This window comes from Somniosus microcephalus, unplaced genomic scaffold (genome assembly GCF_052327205.1).
Source record: "Somniosus microcephalus isolate GS21.2 unplaced genomic scaffold, FLI_Smic_1.0 unresolved_chr9, whole genome shotgun sequence".
NCBI lineage: Eukaryota > Metazoa > Chordata > Chondrichthyes > Squaliformes > Somniosidae > Somniosus > Somniosus microcephalus.
This window is the reverse complement of record NW_028225187.1, coordinates 18,153,358-18,173,192: the sequence shown is the minus strand read 5'-3', so window position 1 is coordinate 18,173,192 and position 19,835 is coordinate 18,153,358. Positions and strand designations below refer to the sequence as shown.

General features: G+C 52.2%; 1 protein-coding gene across 1 annotated transcript in view; it reads left to right on the top strand.

The window, feature by feature from the left end:
- Positions 1-13,060, top strand: part of LOC147084851 (uncharacterized) — a 63,351-nt gene extending 50,291 nt beyond the window's left edge. The window contains 3 exon segments of the mRNA XM_085979349.1: positions 7,571-8,396; positions 10,964-12,350; positions 12,353-13,060. Of these exon segments, the coding sequence (XP_085835475.1) occupies positions 7,571-8,396; positions 10,964-12,350; positions 12,353-12,534 (2,395 nt within the window). The 3' untranslated portion in view covers positions 12,535-13,060.
- The last annotated feature ends 6,775 nt before the right edge of the window (positions 13,061-19,835 follow it).

Below are 19,835 nucleotides of genomic sequence, written 5' to 3'. Positions count from 1 at the left end.
CTGGTCCCATTCTGGTCAATCTCCCCTTAACCTTCTCTGCTCTAAGGAGAACAATCCCAGCTTCTCCAGTCTCTCCACATCACTGAAGTCCCTCATCCCTGGTCCCATTCTGGTCAATCTCCCCTTAACCTTCTCTGCTCTAAGGAGAACAACCCCAGCTTCTCCAGTCTCACCACATCACTGAAGTCCCTCATCCCTGGTACCATTCTGGTCAATCTCCCCTTAACCTTCTCTGCTCCAAGGAGAACAACCCCAGCTTCTCCAGTCTCTCCACATCACTGAAGTCCCTCATCCCTGGTACCATTCTGGTCAATCTCTCCTTAACCTTCTCCGCTCTAAGGAGAACAACCCCAGCTTCTCCAGTCTCTCCACATCACTGAAGTCCCTCATCACTGGTACCAGTGGGGAAAGGCGCTATAGAAACGCAATCTTTTTTCTTTAAAATTGACACCCATCCACATAAGGAGAAACTGGGGCAGGTGACCAAAAGCTGGGTCAAAGAGGTCGGTTTTAAGGAGCGTCTTAAATTGGGAAAGAGAGGCGGAGAGGTTTAGGGAGGGAATTCCAGAGCTCAGGGCCCCAGGCAACAGAAAGATGTGCAGCACAATCTCCAACAGGCACTGTGTACAATCCGGCCTCTTGCGTATCCCCGATTTTCATCGCTCCACCATTGGCACCCACCAAGCTATTGGCAAAACATTCCAAGCGCCAACAACTCTCCCCGGTTATCAGTACCAATTTTAAGTTGGTTGACTCCCCTCATCACCAATCCCGGGCCAGCGGGACTTGTCTTTCCCTGTTCCTCCCGTCAAACTCCTGCACAATCTGTTCCACCATTCCATTAGATCATGGCTGATCTGCATCTCCCCGCCTTGGTTCCGTAGCCCTCAATACCCTTGCCAGTAACAACTCGCATTTATCCCGCGCCTTTAACGTAGTAAAACGTCCCAGGGCGCTTCACGGGAGCGCAAGTCACAAAATTTGACACCGAGCCACATAAGGAGATATTAGGGCAGTTGACCAAAAGCTGGGTCAAAGAGGTCGGTTTTAAGGAGCGTCTTAAAGGAGGGGAGAGTGGTGGAGAGGTTTAGGGAGGGAATTCCAGAGCTCAGGGCCCCAGGCAGCTGAAGGCACGGCCGCCAATGGTGGAGCGATGGAAATCGGGGATGCTCAAGAGGGCAGAATTGGAGGACCGCAGAGATCTCGGAGGGTTGTCGGACTGGGGGAGGTTACAGAGATAGGGAGGGGGCGAGGGCCATGGAGGGATTTGAAGAGGAGGATGAGATTTGTATGGCTGGAGGAGGTTACAGAGATAGGGAGGGGGACGAAGGCCATGGAGGGATTTGAAGAGGAGGATGTGAATTGTAGGGGCTGGAGGTGGTTACAGAGATAGGGAGGGGGCAAAGGCCATTGAGGGATTTGAACAGGAGGATGAGAATTGTAGGGCTGGAGGAGGTTACAGAGATAGGGAGGAGCGAGGGCCATGGAGGGATTTGAACAGGAGGATGAGAATTTTAGGGGCTGGAGGAGGTTACAGAGATAGGGAGGGGGGCGAGGGGCCATGGAGGGATTTGAACAGGAGGATGAGAATTGTCGGGGCTGGAGGAGGTTACAGAGATAGGGAGGGGGCGAGGGCCATGGAGGGATTTGAACAGGAGGTTGAGAATTGTAGGGCTGGAGGAGGTTACAGAGATAGGGAGGGGGGCGAGGGCCATGGAGGGTATTCAACAGGAGGATGAGAATTGTAGGGCTGGAGGAGGTTACAGAGATAGGGAGGCGGCGAGGGCCTCAAATCTAGGGCCCATCAATATAAGATAGTCACTAATAAATCCAATCGGGAATTCAGGAGAAACTTCTTTACTCAGAGAGTGGTGAGAATGTGGAACTCGCTACCACAGCGAGTGGTTGAGGCGAAGAGCACAGATGCTTTTAAGGGGAAGCTGGATAATCACAGGAGGGAGAAAGGAATAGAAGGATATGGTGATGGAGTGAGATGAAGAGGGGTGGGAGGAGGCGGCTGGTGTTGATGGGGTGAGATGAAGAAGGGTGGGAGGAGGCTGGTGTTGATGGGGTGAGATGAAGAGGGGTGGGAGGGGGCTGGTGTTGATGGGGTGAGATGAAGAGGGGTGGGAGGAGGCTGGTGTTGACGGGGTGAGATGAAGAGGGGTGGGAGGAGGCTGGTGTTGATGGGGTGAGATGAAGAGGGGTGGGAGGAGGCTGGTGTTGACGGGGTGAGATGAAGGGGGTGGGAGGAGGCTGGTGTTGATGGGGTGAGATGAAGGGGGTGGGAGGAGGCTGGTGTTGACGGGGTGAGATGAAGAGGGGTGGGAGGAGGCTGGTGTTGATGGGGTGAGATGAAGGGGGTGGGAGGAGGCTGGTGTTGACAGGGTGAGATGAAGAGGGGTGGGAGGAGGCTGGTGTTGATGGAGTGAGATGAAGAGGGGTGGGAGGAGGCTGGTGTTGACGGGGGGAGATGAAGAGGGGTGGGAGGAGGCTGGTGTGGAGCAGATACACCGACACGGACCAGTTGGGCTGAATGGTCTGTTTCTGTGGTAAAGACTAGGGCGGTTCGGGAGGATTTAAACTAATTTGGCAGGGGGATGGGAACCTAGGTAGTGGAAAAGAGGGAAGTCATATGAAGTCAGAAATAGATGGTAGAAAGGTGAGAAGCAATAAGCAAAGGAGAGAAACACAAAGGGCCAAACTAATTCATAATGAGAGTGTGAAAAAAGCAAGCCTGAAGGCTTTGTATCTTAATGCTAGAAGCATTAGGAACAAGGTGGATGAATTAGTTGTGGAAATAGAGGTAAACAAGTATGATTTGATTGGGATTACAGAAACGTGGCTGCAGGGTGGGCAAGGCTGGGAACTTAACATCCAGGGATATACAATATTTAGGAAGGATCGGCAAAAAGGTAGGGGAGGTGGGGTAGCATTGCTGGTAAAGGAGGGGATTAATGCAATGGAAAGGAAGGATATTAACTCGGATGAAACGGAATCTGTATGGGTAGAAATGAGAAATAGCAAGGGGAGGAAAACGTTAGTGGGTGTGATATATAGGCCTCCAAATAGTAATATGGAGGTGAGGGAAGGCATAAAAAGGGAAATTAGAGAAGCGTGCGATAAGAGCACAGCTGTCATCATGGGTGACTTTAATTTACATATTGATTGGACTACCCAAATTAGTAAAAATTCTGAGGAGGAGGAATTCCTGGAATGTTTTCGGGACGGTTATCTGGACCAATATGTCGAGGAGCCGACTCGAGATCAGGCCATTTTAGACTGGGTATTGTGCAATGAGAAGGGACTTATCAGCAATCTTCTTGTACGAGGCCCCTTGGGTCAGAGCGATCATAATATGATCGAGCTCTCAGTCGAGATGGAGAGTGAGGAAATTGAATCAGAGACTAAGGTCCAGAACTTAAATAAAGGGAATTACGAGGGTATGAGACGGGAATTGGGTAAGATTGATTGGGTGGTGTTTCTGGGGGGATTGACAGTGGATAGACAATGGCAAGCATTCAAAGATAGAATGGAAGAATTCCAGAACATGTTTATACCGGTTTGGCATAAAAATAAACCTAAAAAGGTGACTCAACCGTGGATAACGAGGGAAATTAGGGACAGCATAAAATCAAAAAAAAGGGCATATCAACTGGCAAAAAAAAGCACCAGACCGGAAGATTGGGGGCAGTACAGGATACAGCAAAAGAGGACAAAGGGATTAATCAGGAAGGGGAAAATAGAATACGAAAGTAAACTTGCAGCAAACATAAAGACAGACTGCAAAAGCTTTTATCGGTATATCAGGAGGAAAAGACTGGTAAAATCCCAAGTCGGTCCCTTGCAGTCCGATTCGGGAGAATATATAATGGAGAATAAGGAAATGGCAGACCAATTAAACTCATACTTTGGTTCTGTATTCACAAAGGAGGACACAAATAACATCCCAGGAATATCGGCAAACATAGGGACTAATGAGAGGGAGGAGCTGACAGAAATTAGTATCTCTAGGGATATGGTGTTGGGTAAGTTGAGGGGACTGAAGGCCGACAAATCCCCGGGGCCTGATAAACTACATCCTAGGGTACTTAAGGAGGTGGCCCTGGAGATAGCAGATGCTCTAAGGATCATCTTCCGGAACTCCATTGACTCGGGAACAGTACCCGTGGATTGGAGGGTAGCTAATGTTACCCCAATATTTAAAAAGGGGGGTAGAGAGAAAGCAGGGAACTATAGACCAGTAAGCCTTACATCGGTTGTGGGCAAAATGCTAGAGTCCATTATTAAGGATAAAATAGCGGAGCACTTGACAAATGGGGAAAGGATCGGACAGAGTCAACATGGATTTACAAAGGGTAAATCGTGTTTGACTAATCTGCTGGAATTTTTTGAGGAAGTAACTGGTAAAATAGATGGGGGAGAGCCAGTGGATGTGGTGTACCTTGACTTCCAGAAAGCCTTCGATAAGGTTCCACACAAAAGATTATCATGCAAAATTAAGGCTCATGGGATTGGGGGCAAAGTATTAACGTGGATAGAGAACTGGCTGGCGGATAGAAAACAGAGAGTTGGAATAAACGGCTCGTTTTCGGAGTGGCAGGCAGTGACCAGCGGGGTGCCGCAAGGATCTGTCCTGGGACCCCAGCTGTTCACAATATATATAAATGATCTGGATCAGGGAATTGGATGCAATATTTCCAAATTCGCTGACGACACTAAACTAGGAGGAGGGGTGGGCTCTGATGAGGATGTCAGGAGGCTACAGTGCGATTTGGACAGGTTGGGGGAATGGGCAGATACGTGGCAGATGCACTATAATGTGGATAAATGCGAGGTTATCCACTTTGGGGGTAAAAACAGGAGGGTAGATTATTATCTAAATGGCAATAGATTGGGAGATGGGGAAGTGCAGAGGGACCTGGGTGTTCTTGTGCACCAGTCACTGAAGGAGAGCATGCAGGTGCAACAGGCGATTAAGAAGGCAAATGGTATGTTGGCCTTCATATCAAGGGGGTTCGAGTATAGGAATAGGGATACCTTACTACAGCTGTACAAGGTGCTGGTGAGACCGCATCTGGAGTATTGTGTACAGTTTTGGTCGCCCCATCTGCGGAAGGATGTTCTTGCCATGGAAAGAGTACAACGGCGATTCACCAGGCTGATACCTGGAATGGCGGGAATGACCTACGAAGAGAGATTAAATAGTTTGGGCTTGTACTCACTGGAGTTTAGAAGATTGAGAGGGGATCTCATCGAAACATATAAAATTATGGCAGGCCTGGACAGGCTGAATTCAGAGAGAATGTTTCCAATGGCCGGGGAGCACAGAACCAGGGGCCACAGTCTAAAAATAGCGGGCAAATCATTTAAAACAGAGATGAGGAAGAATTTCTTCACTCAAAGAGTGGTGAGCCTGTGGAATTCCCTGCCACAGAGGGCTGTGAAGGCTAATTCAATAAATATTTTCAAGAGAGAATTGGATATATTTCTGAAGGCTAAGGGGATTAAGGGTTACGGAGAAAAGGCGGGGACGGGGTACTGAACTGGTAAGATCAGCTATGATCTCAGACGAAGATCAGCCATGATCTCATTGAATGGCGGAGCAGGCTCGAAGGGCCGAATGGCCTACTCCTGTTCCTATCTCTATGTTTCTATGTAATAGCACCAAGACTAATTGAGTAGAATGGGCCAGCACTCTCTGGAGTTTAGAAGAATGAGAGGTGATCTGATTGAAAGGTCTAAGATTCTGAGGGGGATTGACAGGGTAGATACTGAGAGGCTGTTTCCCCCTGGCTGAAAAGTCTCGAACCAGGGGTCACAGTCTCAGGGTAAGGGGTCGGCCATTGAGGACAGAGATGAGGAGGAATTTCTTCACTCAGAGGGCGGTGAATCTTTGGAATTCTCTGCCCCAGAGGGCTGTGGAGGCTCAGTCATTGAGTGTATTCAAGGCTGCGATCGATAGATTTTTGGACTCTCGGGGAATCGAGGGATATGGGGATCAGGCGGGGAAAGTGGAGTTGAGGTCGAAGATCAGCCATGATCTTATTGAATGGCGGAGCAGGCTTGAGGGGCCGAATGGCTGACTCCTGCTCCTAATTCTGATGGTCTTATGTTCTGACGATGGTCCCATTGTTGATGCGTGGAGGCCACTGTTCATCTGGCGGCCAAATCCAGTGGCTCACTTCCCACCACGTGGTTTGGTGGCACACTGTCCTAGTCGGGCATCGGTCATGACGTGGCGCCGGTGAGGTCAGTGAAGCGCTTGCCGCAGCGGGCGCACGGGTACGGCTTCTCGCCGGTGTGGCACCGGCGCCGTGGGCGGCCAGGCTGGCCCGGTGCCGGAAGGCCTGCCCGTGGACCTCGCACGGGTAGGGCGTCTCGCCGGTGTGGGAGCGCCGGTGGGAGGACACGGCGTCGCGCCGCCGGAAACCGCAGCCGCAGACCTCGCAGGCGAAGGGTTTCTCGCCAGTGTGGGCGCACCGGTGCTTGAGCAGGTCGGAGGCGCGGGCGAACCACTTGCCGCAGTCCGCGCACTCCACCGGCTCCTCCCGATGGATCGACTGGTACTCCTCCAGCCCGCCGAAACAGTCAAAGGTCCTCCCGCACTGGGAGCAGATGAAGCTCTTCCGGACGCCCGGGGACTCCTTCCGACCGTCCTCCTCCTCCTCGGAGCAACCCGTGGCAATCCCATTCCGGGAGGTCTCCAGCGACTCGAGGACGTTCTCCTCCGGTGCTTGGGAATCCTCCATCCGGGCTGTCCGTCCCTCCTAGAGAGAACGAACAGATAGTCATGTGGAGAGACTGGAGAAGCTGGGGTTGTTCTCCTTAGAGCAGAGAAGGTTAAGGGGAGATTGACCAGAATGGGACCAGGGATGAGGGACATCGGTGATGTGGAGAGACTGGAGAAGCTGGGATTGTTCTCCTTAGCGCAGAGAAGGTTAAGGGGAGATTGACCAGAATGTACAGGGATGAGGGACTTCAGTGATGTGGAGAGACTGGAGAAGCTGGGGTTGTTCTCCTTAGAGCAGAGAAGGTTAAGGGGAGATTGACCAGAATGGTAATAGGGATGAGGGACTTCAGTGATGTGGAGAGATTGGAGAAGCTGGGGTTGTTCTCCTTAGAGCAGAGAAGGTTAAGGGGAGATTTAATAGAGGTGTTCAAATAGAGCAAGTAGGGAGAAACTGTCTGCTCTGGCATATGGGTTTGCAACCAGAGGACACAGATTTTAAATAATTGGCAAAAGAACCAGAGGGTTGTTGTAATCTGGACCGCACTGCCTGAAAGGGCAGTGGAAGCAGATTCCGTAGGAACTTTCAAAAGGCATGTACTCGAGAAGAGGCGTAATGTCAAATGCGGGGGGCGGGCAAAGGTCATCTGGAGTGCAGTGGCAAATGCCAGGGGTCATCTGGAGCGCAATGGCAACTGCGAGGGGTCATCTGGAGCGCAATGGCAAAATAACCGACTGTCAAATTCCGTTGACAACTCAAGAGACTGGTACGTGGCGCGGCCTCGGGGAGCGCTTCACGGCCCAGGGGGTGCTTTTTTTTGGAAAGGTGCAATGAGGTAGGGAAAAAGGGGGCGGGAGGTGGGGAGAAAACCAATTTGCGCACAGCAAGATCCCACACACAGCCAAGGTGATAAATACAGCAGCTAAATTGGAAAAAAATTTCAAATCACTTCCCTCAACCCCCGCCCCCCCATTACTGCCCCAAACCCCCAGGATTCACTCCCTCTTCCGCACTAACTCCCAATCACCAGGCTCCACTCACCAGGCCCTGGACCTCCTCTTCTTCCTCCAGGCAGAAACAGCCGCTCAAAATGGAGGCCGCGCCGTCCCGCTCCAAGGGTACACTCCCCATCATGCCCCGCCGGCGGAGGTGCAGTCAACGGCAGGAAAAGCGAGATACTGCGCATGCTCCGAGAAGGCCCCGCCCCTTTCATTGGGGCGGGGGGGGGTGAAGCGACACTGCGCATGCTCCAACATGGCCCGCCCCTTTCATTGGAGCTGGGAAGAAGAGTCACTGCGCATGCTCTACAGTGGCCCCGCCCCTTTTCTTGCGGCTGGCTGGACACACTGCGCATGCTCGCACCTGGCCCCGCCTCCTTTTAATTCGACAGCAGGAAGAGATACTGCGCATGCTTCATTGTGGCCCCGCCCCCACCAGATGTGCATTCCCACCCAGTGGCATGTCTCCCACGGACCCGCCGGCGGGCCAATCAGCGCGCGCTCGGTCGTCAACCTCGCCCATTCACCCGGGCAAGGCGCGCCTGCGCCGGCCGCCGCGGGGTACGCCGGGGGTTGTAGTCTTTTGCGGCAGGACGGCGCGGCCGCTATTTTGAGCGGCTCCTTCTGCCTGGAGGAGGAAGAGGAGGAGGTCCAGGTCCAGGGCCTGGTGAGTGGGGAAGAGGCAGTGAATCCTGGGGTTTGGGGGAGTAATAAGTGGAGTGAGGGAAGCCTGGGGGCTTTTTTAAAAAAAAATTCCAATTTACCTGCTCAATTTAGCAGCTGAAATAACAGAAAATGATGGAAATATTCAGCAGGCTAGGCAGCATCCGTGGAGAGAGAAACAGAGTCAACGTTTCAGGTCTGGGACCCTTCATCAGAACTGGAAAAAGCTGGAGATGTAACGGATATTAAGCAGGTGCAGAGACAGGGGACCGGGGGGGGGAGGAGTTAGGACTCAACATTGAGTTTTAACAATTTCAGATAACGGCCCAGTAATTCGGCTCCCAACGTGTGAGTACGGACGGGGTACTCGCACGTGGGCCCGATGGAAGTGCCGGTTTTCAGCATGCGCGGGAAACCGTCATTTCCTGTCCTCTGAACCAAGGGGTTAAGAGGCGGAACGCGTGCGACGTTTCAGGCAGCGCGTGCGCGCTGAAATTCCTTTTTTTTTTTAAAGAGTTGCCCGTGTGTAAAGGCCTCCGGTTTTTACACGTAAAAAAAGCAGACGTAAGTACTTAGTTTTAAAAGGTAAGTGGTCTATTAATTAAATTTAGAAATTGTTTCCACAGGTTTATTATTTTTAAAGAATTTACAGTAAGGTAAGTGTATTTTTAGACCCGATTTGTTAAAAAATTATTGTTTTCAAAAATTTGAATAATTGTTTAAAATAGTTTTTTACAGTTATTAATAGTTCATTTATTTAGTGGGATGTTTTTTTAACTTTTATTTGAAGTTTAAGTAGTGTTTTGGGCGCCCTGAGTTTTCATGAATTTGACAGTTCTTACTATCAAACTCATGAATGAACTTTTGCAACCTCCCATTGGCTGCCCAGTGCTCACGTGATCCTAGCCAGCTCATCGAACTAACTACGCCGCTGGATCATGCAAACACAGCGCGTCGGGAGCTGAAGCAGGCCACTGACAGGAAATCCACTGTGGGCCAGGCTTCAACAGTCAGCGCGCTATGTAAGTGTAGGTCGGGGGCTTGCACCCGCAGGAAGCCCCCGACACCAATTTCTGGGCCAATGTGATGAAATAACTCTGTGTTCTGGCATTTGTATTGTCTGTTGTTGTACTTGTTAATGTCTGGAATTTTCTACAGGTGTAACCACTAATGCTCCTCCCTAGCCCCGCCCCTCTAAATCCTCCGGATTGGTGTGAGTCTTACTTATAAGAGCTGCGTCTTACTCAGAAGGGCTGGGTCGGTGATGAATGATGGTTGCCCTGTGTTAACTTGATGCCATGTTCTTACTTAATAAAAGCCTTTAGTTTTATGCTTTAACCTCTTGGATTCAGGCAGTTATTTGGCACCCATTTTTCATGCAGTATGACTTTTGCCATTCCCATTTGCAACATTTTATCTTTCCTGCCTCTTACAAAAGTACAGGGTGTTCTTTCTATTCCTTCCTCCCCTCCTAACCCCCACCTCCTCCCTGGTACCATACTGGTCAATCTCCACTTAACCTTCTCTGCTCTAAGGAGAACAACCCCAGCTTCTCCAGACTCTCCACATCACTGAAGTCCCTCATCCCTGGTACCATTCTGGTCAATCTCCCCCTTAACCTTCTCTGCTCTAAGGAGAACAATCACAGCTTCTCCAGTCTCTCCACATCACTGAAGTCCCTCATCCCTGGTATCATTCTGGTCAATCTCCCCTTAACCTTCTCTGCTCTAAGGAGAACAACCCCAGCTTCTACAGTCTCTCCACATCACTGAAGTCCCTCATCCCTGGTACCATTCTGGTCAATCTCCCCTTAACCTTCTCTGCGCTAAGGAGAACAATCCCAGCTTCTCCAGTCTCTCCACATCACTGAAGTCCCTCATCCCTGGTACCATTCTGGTCAATCTCCCTTAACCACCTCCGCGCAAAGGAGAACAATCCCAGCTTCTCCAGTCTCTCCACATCACTGAAGTCCCTCATCCCTATTACCATTCTGGTCAATCTCCCCTTAACCTTCTCTGCTCTAAGGAGAACAACCCCAGCTTCTCCAGTCTCTCCACATCACTGAAGTCCCTCATCCCTGGTACCATTCTGGTCAATCTCCACTTAACCATCTCTGCTCTAAGGAGAACAATCCCAGCTTCTCCAGTCTCTCCACATCACTGAAGTCCCTCATCCCTGGTATCATTCTGGTCAATCTCCCCTTAACCTTCTCTGCTCTAAGGAGAACAACCCCAGCTTCTCCAGTCTCTCCACATCACTGAAGTCCCTCATCCCTGGTACCATTCTGGTCAATCTCCACTTAACCATCTCTGCTCTAAGGAGAACAATCCCAGCTTCTCCAGTCTCTCCACATCACTGAAGTCCCTCATCCCTGGTATCATTCTGGTCAATCTCCCCTTAACCTTCTCTGCGCTAAGGAGAACAATCCCAGCTTCTCCAGTCTCTCCACATCACTGAAGTCCCTCATCCCTGGTACCATTCTGGTCAATCTCCTTTAACCTTCTCTGCGCTAAGGAGAACAATCCCAGCTTCTCCAGTCTCTCCACATAACTATCTGTTCATTCTCTCTAGGAGAGACAGACAGCTCCGATGGAGGATTCCCGAGCACCGGAGGAGAACGTCCTCGAGTCGCCGGAAAGCTTCCGGAATGGGATTGGTGCGAGCTGCTCCGAGGAGGAGGAAAAGGAGGAAGAGGAAGAAGTGGAGGAGGAGGAGCAAGAGGAGGAGGAGGAAGAAGAGGAGGAGGAGGAGGACGACGGTCGGAAGGATTCCCCGGGCGTCCGGAAGAGCTTCATCTGCTCCCAGTGCGGGAGGACCTTTGACTGTTTCAGCAGGCTGGAGGAGCACCAGTCGATGCACCGGGAGAAGGAGCCGGTGGAGTGCGCGGACTGCGGTAAGCGGTTCGCCCGTGCCTCCGACCTGCTCAAGCACCGGCTCCGCCACACGGGGGACTGGCCACTCCGCTGCGACATCTGCGGCCTCGGCTTTGGCATCCCGTACGACCTGGGCGTCCACCGGCGCGTCCACACCGGGGAGAAGCCCTACCCCTGCGACACCTGCGGCAAGCGCTTCAGCTGCACCTCCGGCCTGGCCGTGCACCGCCGCAACCACACCGGGGAGAAGCCATACCCCTGCTACACCTGCGGCAAGCGCTTCAGCTGCGCCTCCAGCCTGGCCACGCACCGCCACACCCACACCGGCGAGAAGCCTTTCCCCTGCGACACCTGCGGCAAGTGCTTCAGCCGCACCTCCAGCCTGGCCGCGCACTGCCGCACCCACACCGGGGAGAAGCCCTACCCCTGCGACACCTGCGGCAAGCGCTTCAGCTGCACCTCCGGCCTGGCCGTGCACCGCCGCACCCACACCGGGGAGAAGCCCTACCCCTGCGGCACCTGCGGCAAGCGCTTCAGCTGCGCCTCCAGCCTGGCCGTGCACCGCCGCACCCACACCGGGGAGAAGCCCTACCCCTGTGACACCTGCGGCAAGCGCTTCAGCTGCGCCTCCAGCCTGGCCGCGCACTGCCGCACCCACACTGGCGAGAAGCCCGACCCCTGCGGCACCTGCGGCAAGCGCTTCAGCAGCACCTCCAACCTGGCCACCCACCGGCGCCGGGCCCACACCGGGGAGAAGCCCTACCCCTGCGACACCTGCGGCAAGCGCTTCGGCGGCGCCTCCGACCTGGCCGTGCACCGCCGCACCCACACCGGTGAGAAGCCCTACTCCTGCGGCACCTGCGGCAAGCGCTTCAGCAGCACCTCCAACCTGGCCACCCACCGGTGCCGGGCCCACACCGGGGAGAAGCCCTACCCCTGCGACACCTGCGGCAAGCGCTTCGGCGGCACCTCCGACCTGGCCGTGCACCGCCGCACCCATACCGGCGAGAAGCCCTACCCCTGCGGCACCTGCGGCAAGCGCTTCGCCAGCACCTCCAACCTGGCCGTGCACCGCCGCACCCACACCGCGAGACCCGCCACCGCTGCCAGATCTGCGGCAAGGGATTCAGGAAACGCTGCAGCTTGAGGCAGCACGAGTTCGTCCACACCGGCGAGAAGCCTTACCGCTGCCAGATCTGCGGCAAGGAATTCCGCCAGCCCTCCAGCTTCAGCCGGCACAAGAAGGCCATCCACCGCCTGGGGAAGTGATCGGCGGCGTTTTGGGGCCTCGGCCGACGGTTGGGACCCGCCTTGGTGACTTTACGTGGAACTTGCAGCTCTGAGACTGACCAACCGGCCCAACCGCTCCGCGCCGGTGTTTATGCTCCACACCAGCCTCTCCTCATCTCAACAAATCCTTCTATTCCTTTCTCCCTCGTGTGTTTATCCAGCCTCCCCTTAAATGCTTCTATACTATTCACCTCAACCACTCCCTGTGGTAGCGAGTTCCACATTCTCACCACTCTCTGGGTAAAGAAGTTTCTCCTGAATTCCCCATTGGATTTATTAGTGACTGTCTTCTATTGATGGCCCCTAGTTCTGGTCTCCCCCACAAGTAGAAACATCTTCTCTACGTCTACCCTATCGAACTCTTTCATAATCTTAAAGACCTGTATCAGGTCACCCCTCAGCCTTCTCTTTTCTAGGGAAAAAGAGCCCCAGCCTGTTCATCCTTTCCTGATCGTTGTAACGTCTCAGTTCTGGGATCATCCTAGTAAATCTTCTTTGCACCTTCTCCAGTGTGTCTCTATCCTTTTTATAATATGGAGACCAGAACTGTGCACAATGCTCCAAGTGTGGTCTAACCAAGGGATATGGAGACCAGAACTGTGCACAGTGCTCCGTGGTCTAAACAAGGTATATGAAGACCAGATCTGTGCACATTGCTCCAACTGTGGTCTAACCAAGGTATATGGAGACCAGAACTGTGCACAGTGCTCCAAGTGTGGTCTAACCAAGGTATATGGGGACCAGAACTGTGCACACTGCTCCAAGTGTGGTCTAACCAAGGTATATGGAGACCAGAACTGTGCACAGTGTTCCAAGTGTGATCTAACCAAGGTATATGGAGACCAGAACTGTGCACAGTGCTGCAAGTGTGGTCAAACCAAGGTATATGGAGACCAGAACTGTGCACATTGCTCCAAGTGTGGTCTAACCAAGGTATATGGAGACCAGAACTGTGCACAGTGCTCCAAGTGTGGTCTAACCAAGGTATATGGAGACCAGAACTGTGCACAGTGCTCCAAGTGTGGTCTAACCAAGGTATATGGAGACCAGAACTGTGCACATTGCTCCAAGTGTGGTCTAACCAAGGTATATGGAGACCAGAACTGTGCACAGTGCTCCAAGTGTGGTCTAACCAAGGGATATGGAGACCAGAACTGTGCACAGTGCTCCAAGTGTGGTTTAACCAAGGTATATGGAGACCAGAACTGTGCACAGTGCTCCAAGTGTGGTCTAACCAAGGTATATGGAGACCAGAACTGTGCACAGTGCTCCAAGTGTGGTCTAACCAAGGTATATGGAGACCAGAACTGTGCACAGTGCTCCAAGTGTGGTCTAACCAGGGTATATGGAGACCAGAACTGTGCACAGTGCTCCAAGTGTGGTCTAACCAAGGGTTCTCTACAAGTTTAACATAACTGCTCTGCTTCTGAATTTGATAAGAGTATAGGTGTAGGAATGAAAGGAAAGTTTAGGTCTTATTAATTAGGAACATGGAGATTGGGTTTTAAACGGTGAGGTTTTAGAAAAGAAAGATTTGCATTTATGTAGCACCTTACGCGACCTCGGGACGTCCCAAAGCTCTTCCCAGCCAATGAAGTATGTTTTTGACGTGCGGTCACTGTTGTAATATAGGAAAAGCGACAGCCAATTTGCGCACAGCAAGCTCCCACAAACAGCAATGTGATAACGACCAGATCGTCTGTGTTTAGTGATGTTGGTTGAGGGATAAATATTGGGCCCCAGGACACTGGGGAGAACTGCTGTGTTTCGATATAGTGGCCCGCTGGCGTTCTAGAATTGTAACAACAACCTGCATTTATCCCGTGCCTGTAATGTAGTAAAGCATCACAAGGCTCTTCACAGGAGCGACTGTAGGGGGTTTTCCTCGAGAGGTTTCCCTGAGGTTTCTCTCTCGAGAGGTCTCTCTCTCTCTCTTGCACAGTAAACCTTGAGTGGTTCGACCCACTCGCCCCTTAGATTCTATACTCTGGACTTAGGCGCAGGAACTACAATGTAGAGAAAACTCTTGTAGACCAAGTTTGATGAAACAAAATGAAATGTTATTGCATGAGGAAAAAGATGGAGGAATTTCTTCACCCAGAGAGTGGTGAACCTGTGGAATTCTCTACCACAGAAGGCAGTTGAGGCCAATTCATTAAATATATTCAAGAAGGAGTTAGATATATTTCTTAAGGCTAAAGGGATCAAGGGATATAGGGAGAAGGCAGGGACAGGGTAATGAGTTTGGATGATCAGCCATGATCTCATTGAATGGCGGAGCAGGCTCGAGGGGCCGAATGGCCGACTCCTGCTCCTATTTTCTATGTCTCTCGGGTGGACATAAAAGATCCCATGGCCACTATTTCGAAGAAGAGCAGGGGAATTATCCCCGGTGTCCTGGTTCAATATTTAATCCCTCAATCAATGTGACAAAAAAACAGATTACCTGGTCATTATCACATTGCTGGTTGCGGGAGCATGCTGTGCGCAAATTGGCTGCCGCCTTTCCTACATTACAACAGTGACCACACTTCAAAAAGTACTTCATTGGCTGTGAAGTGCTTTGAGACGTTCAGTGGTCGTGAAAGGCGCTATATAAATGCTTCCCCTTAAATGTATCTATACTATTCGCCTCAACCACTCCCTGTGGTAGCGAGTTCCACATTCTCACCACTCTCTGGGTAAAGAGGTTTCTCCTGAATCCCCCATTGGATTTCTTGGTGACTAGCTTTTATCGATGGCCCCTATAGCTCTGGTCTCGGCCACAAGTGGAAACATCTTCTCTACATCTACCCTATCGAACCCTTTCATCATCTTAAAAGGCCTCTGTCATGTCACCCCGCAGCCTTCATAGAACAAATGTAAGAAGTCACACAACACCAGGTTATAGTCCAACAGTTTTATTTGAAATCACAAGCTTTCGGAGCGCTGCTCCTTCGGCAGGTGAAGTGGAGAGATGCATAAAGACACAGCTTATATAGTCAGAGAATAATGCCAGGTGATTACAGGTAATCTTTCTAACTGCCATTTATCACACCTCGGCAGAGAGATAATCACAGCAATCAAAGGAGTGAATGGTGTCCAAACAGGTTAGTCAGGAAAACATTACATCAAAGAACAATGAGGTGGGGTCACAAGGGGTTTGAAAGCTTGTGATTTCAAATAAAACTGTTGGACTATAACCTGGTGTTGTGTGACTTCTTACATTTGTCCACCCCAGTCCAACACCGGCATCTCTACTTCATAGAACAAGACAACACAAGCGGCGGCCATTCGGCCCATCGTGCCAGGGCGGCCTTTCGCGATGAGTATAACCTCGCAGTTCTGTGCAAGGAGATAAGTGGCTGGGGCTACATTGACCGTGAGTGATTAATTGTACAACTTCAGTGAGCAGGGTAACAAACCTAGGCAGAGGGATCAATTGACCATGGCGGGAGAATGAAGTCTCGTTTGTGATTCACAGCAACAACTTGCATTTATATAGCACCTTTAACACAGTAAAACCTTCTGAGGAGAACAACCCCAGCTTCTCCAGTCTCTCCACATCACTGAAGTCCCTCATCCCTGGTCCCATTCTGGTCAATCTCCCCTTAACCTTCTCTGCTCTAAGGAGAACAACCCCAGCTTCTCCAGTCTCTCCACATCACTGAAGTCCCTCATCCTTGGGACCACTCAATGAGACGTCAAACTGAGGCCCCGTCTGCCCCCTCAGGTGGACGTAAAATATCCCACTGCCACTATTGGAAGAAGAGCAGGGGGGAGTTCTCCCCGGTGTCCTGGGCTCAATATACATCCCTCGACCAACATCACTAAAACAGACGATCTGGTCATCATCACATTGCCGTTTGTGGGAGCTTGCTGTGCGCAAATTGGTTGCTGCGTTTCCTGCATTACAACAGTGACCACACTTCAAAAAAAGAACTTCATTGGCTGTGAAGCGCCTTTGGGACGTCCTGAGGTGGGGAAAGGCGCTACAGAAATGCAATCTTTTTTCTTTAAAATTGACACCGATCCACATAAGGAGATTCTGGGACCGGTGACCAAAAGCTGGGTCGAAGAGGTCGGTTTTAAGGAGCGTCATAAATTGGGAAAGAGAGGCGGAGAGGTTTAGGGAGGGAATTCCAGAGCTCAGGGCCCCAGGCAACAGAAAGATGTGCAGCACAATCTCCAACAGGCACTGTGTACAATCCGGCCTCTTGCGTAGCCCCGATTTTCATCGCTCCACCATTGGCACCCACCAAGCTATTGGCAAAACATTCCAAGTGCCAACAACTCTCCCCGGTTATCAGTACCAATTTTAAGTTGGTTGACTCCCCTCATCACCAATCCCGGGCCAGCGGGACTTGTCTTTCCCTGTTCCTCCCGTCAAACTCCTGCACAATCTGTTCCGCCATTCCATTAGATCATGGCTGATCTGCATCTCCCCGCCTTGGTTCCGTAACCCTCAATACCCTTGCCAGTAACAACTTGCATTTATCCCGCGCCTTTAACGTAGTAAAACGTCCCAGGGCGCTTCACGGGAGCGCAAGTCAGACAAAATTTGACACCGAGCCACATAAGGAGATATTAGGGCAGTTGACCAAAAGCTGGGTCAAAGAGGTCGGTTTTAAGGAGCGTCTTAAAGGAGGAGAGAGAGGCGGAGAGGTTTAGGGAGGGAATTCCAGAGCTCAGGGCCCCAGGCAGCTGAAGGCACGGCCGCCAATGGTGGAGCGATGGAAATCGGGGATACTCAAGAGGGCAGAATTGGAGGACCGCAGAGATCTCGGAGGGTTGTAGGACTGGAGGAGGTTACAGAGATAGGGAGGGGGCGAGGGCCATGGAGGGATTTGAACAGGAGGATGTGAATTGTAGGGCTGGAGGAGGTTACAGAGATAGGGAGGGGGCGAGGGCCATGGAAGGATTTGAACAGGAGGATGAGAATTGTAGGGCTGGAGGAGGTTACAGAGATAGTGAGGGCCATGGAGGGAGTTCAACAGGAGGATGAGAATTGTAGGGGTTAGAGGAGGTTACAGAGATAGGGAGGAGCGAGGGTCTTGGAGGGATTTGAACAGGAGGATGAGAATTGTAGGGGCTGGAGGTGGTTACAGAGATAGGGAGGGGACGAAGACCATGGAGAGGTTTGAACAGGAGGATGAGAATTGTAGGGCTGGAGGAGGTTACAGAGATAGGGAGGGCGGCGAGGGCCATGGAGGGTTTTCAACAGGAGGATGAGAATTGTAGGGCTGGAGGAGGTTACAGAGATAGGGAGGGGGACGAACGCCATGGAGGGATTTGAACAGGAGGATGAGAATTGTAGGGCTGGAGGAGCTTACAGAGACAGATGAGGGCTATGGAGGGATTTGTACAGGAGGATGAGAATTGTTGGAGCTGGAGGAGGTCACAGAGATAGGGAGGGGGCGAGGGCCATGGAGGGATTTGAACAGGAGGATGTTATGGAGGCTGGCCCAGGTTACAGAGATAGGGAGGGGACGAGGGCCATGGAGGGATTTGTACAGGAGGATGAGAATTGTGGGGCTGGAGGAGGTTACAGAGATAGGGAGGGGGCGAGCGCCTCAAATCTGGGGCCCATCAATGTAAGATAGTCATTAATAAATCCAATCGGGAATTCAGGAGAAACTTCTTTACCCAGAGAGTGGTGAGAATGTGGAACTCGCTACCACAGGGAGTGGTTGAGGCGAAGAGCACAGATGCTTTTAAGTGGAAGCTGGATAAACACAGGAGGGAGAAAGGAATAGAAGGATATGGTGATGGAGTGAGATGAAGAGGGGTGGGAGGAGGCTGGTGTTGATGGGGTGAGAAGAAGAGGGGTGGGAGGAGGCTGGTGTTGAAAGGGTGAGATGAAGAGGGGTGGGAGGAGGCTGGTGTTGACTGGGTGAGATGAAGAGGGGTGGGAGGAGGCTGGTGTTGATGGGGTGAGATGAAGAGGGGTGGGAGGAGGCTGGTGTTGATGGGGTGAGATGAAGAGGGGTGGGAGGAGGCTGGTGTTGACGGGGTGAGATGAAGAGGGGTGGGAGGAGGCTGGTGTGGAGCAGACACACCGACACGGACCAGTTGGGCTGAATGGTCTGTTTCTGTGGTATAGACTCCCATGTAATAGCACCAAGACTAATTGAGTAGATTGGGCCTGTACTCTCTGGAGTTTAGAAGAATGAGAGGTGATCTCATTGAAAGGTCTGAGATTCTGAGGAGGATTGACAGGGTAGATGCTGAGAGGCTGTTTCCCCCTGGCTGAAAAGTCTCGAACCAGGGGTCACAGTCTCAGGATAAGGGGTCGGCCATTGAGGACAGAGATGAGGAGGAATTTCTTCACTCAGAGGGCGGTGAATCTTTGGAATTCTCTGCCCCAGAGGGCTGTGGAGGCTCAGTCATTGAGTATATTCAAGGCTGCGATCGATAGATTTTTGGACTCTCGGGGAATCGAGGGATATGGGGATCGGGCGGGGAAAGTGGAGTTGAGGTCAAAGATCAGCCATGATCTTATTGAATGGCGGAGCAGGCTCGAGGGGCCGAATGACTGACTCCTGCTCCTAATTCTGATGGTCTTATGTTCTGACGATGGTCCCATTGTTGATGCGTGGAGGCCACTGTTCATCTGGCGGCCAAATCCAGTGGCTCACTTCCCACCGCGTGGTTTGGTGGCACGCTGTCCTAGGCGGGCATGGGTCATGGCGTGGCGCCGGACACCGGTGAGGTCGGTGAAGCGCTTGCCGCAGCGGGCGCACGGGTACCGCTTCTCGCCGGTGTGGTGCCGGCGCCGTGAGGGGCCAGGCTGGCCCGGTGCCAGAAGGCCAACCCGCAGACCTCGCACGGGTAGGGCATCGCGCCGGTGTGGGAGCGCCAGTGGGAGGACACGGCGTCGCGCCGCCGGAAACCGCGGCCACAGACCTCGCAGGCGAAGGGTTTCTCGCCGGTTTAGGCGCACCGGTGCTTGAGCAGGTCGGAGGCGCGGCGAACCACTTGCCGCAGTCCGCGCACTCCACCGGCTCCTTCTCCCGATGGATCGACTGGTGCTCCTCCAGCCCGCCGAAACAGTCAAAGGTCCTCCCGCACTGGGAGCAGATGAAGCACTTCCGGACACCCGGGGACTCCTTCCGACCGTCCTCCTCCTCCTCCTCCTCGGAGCAACCCGTGCCTATCCCATTCTGGGAGGTCTCCAGCGACTCGAGGACGTTCTCCTCCGGTGCTTGGAAATCCTCCATCCGGGCTGTCCGTCCCTCCTAGAGAGAATGAACAGATAGTCATGTGGAGGGACTGGAGAAGCTGGGGTTGTTCTCCTTGGA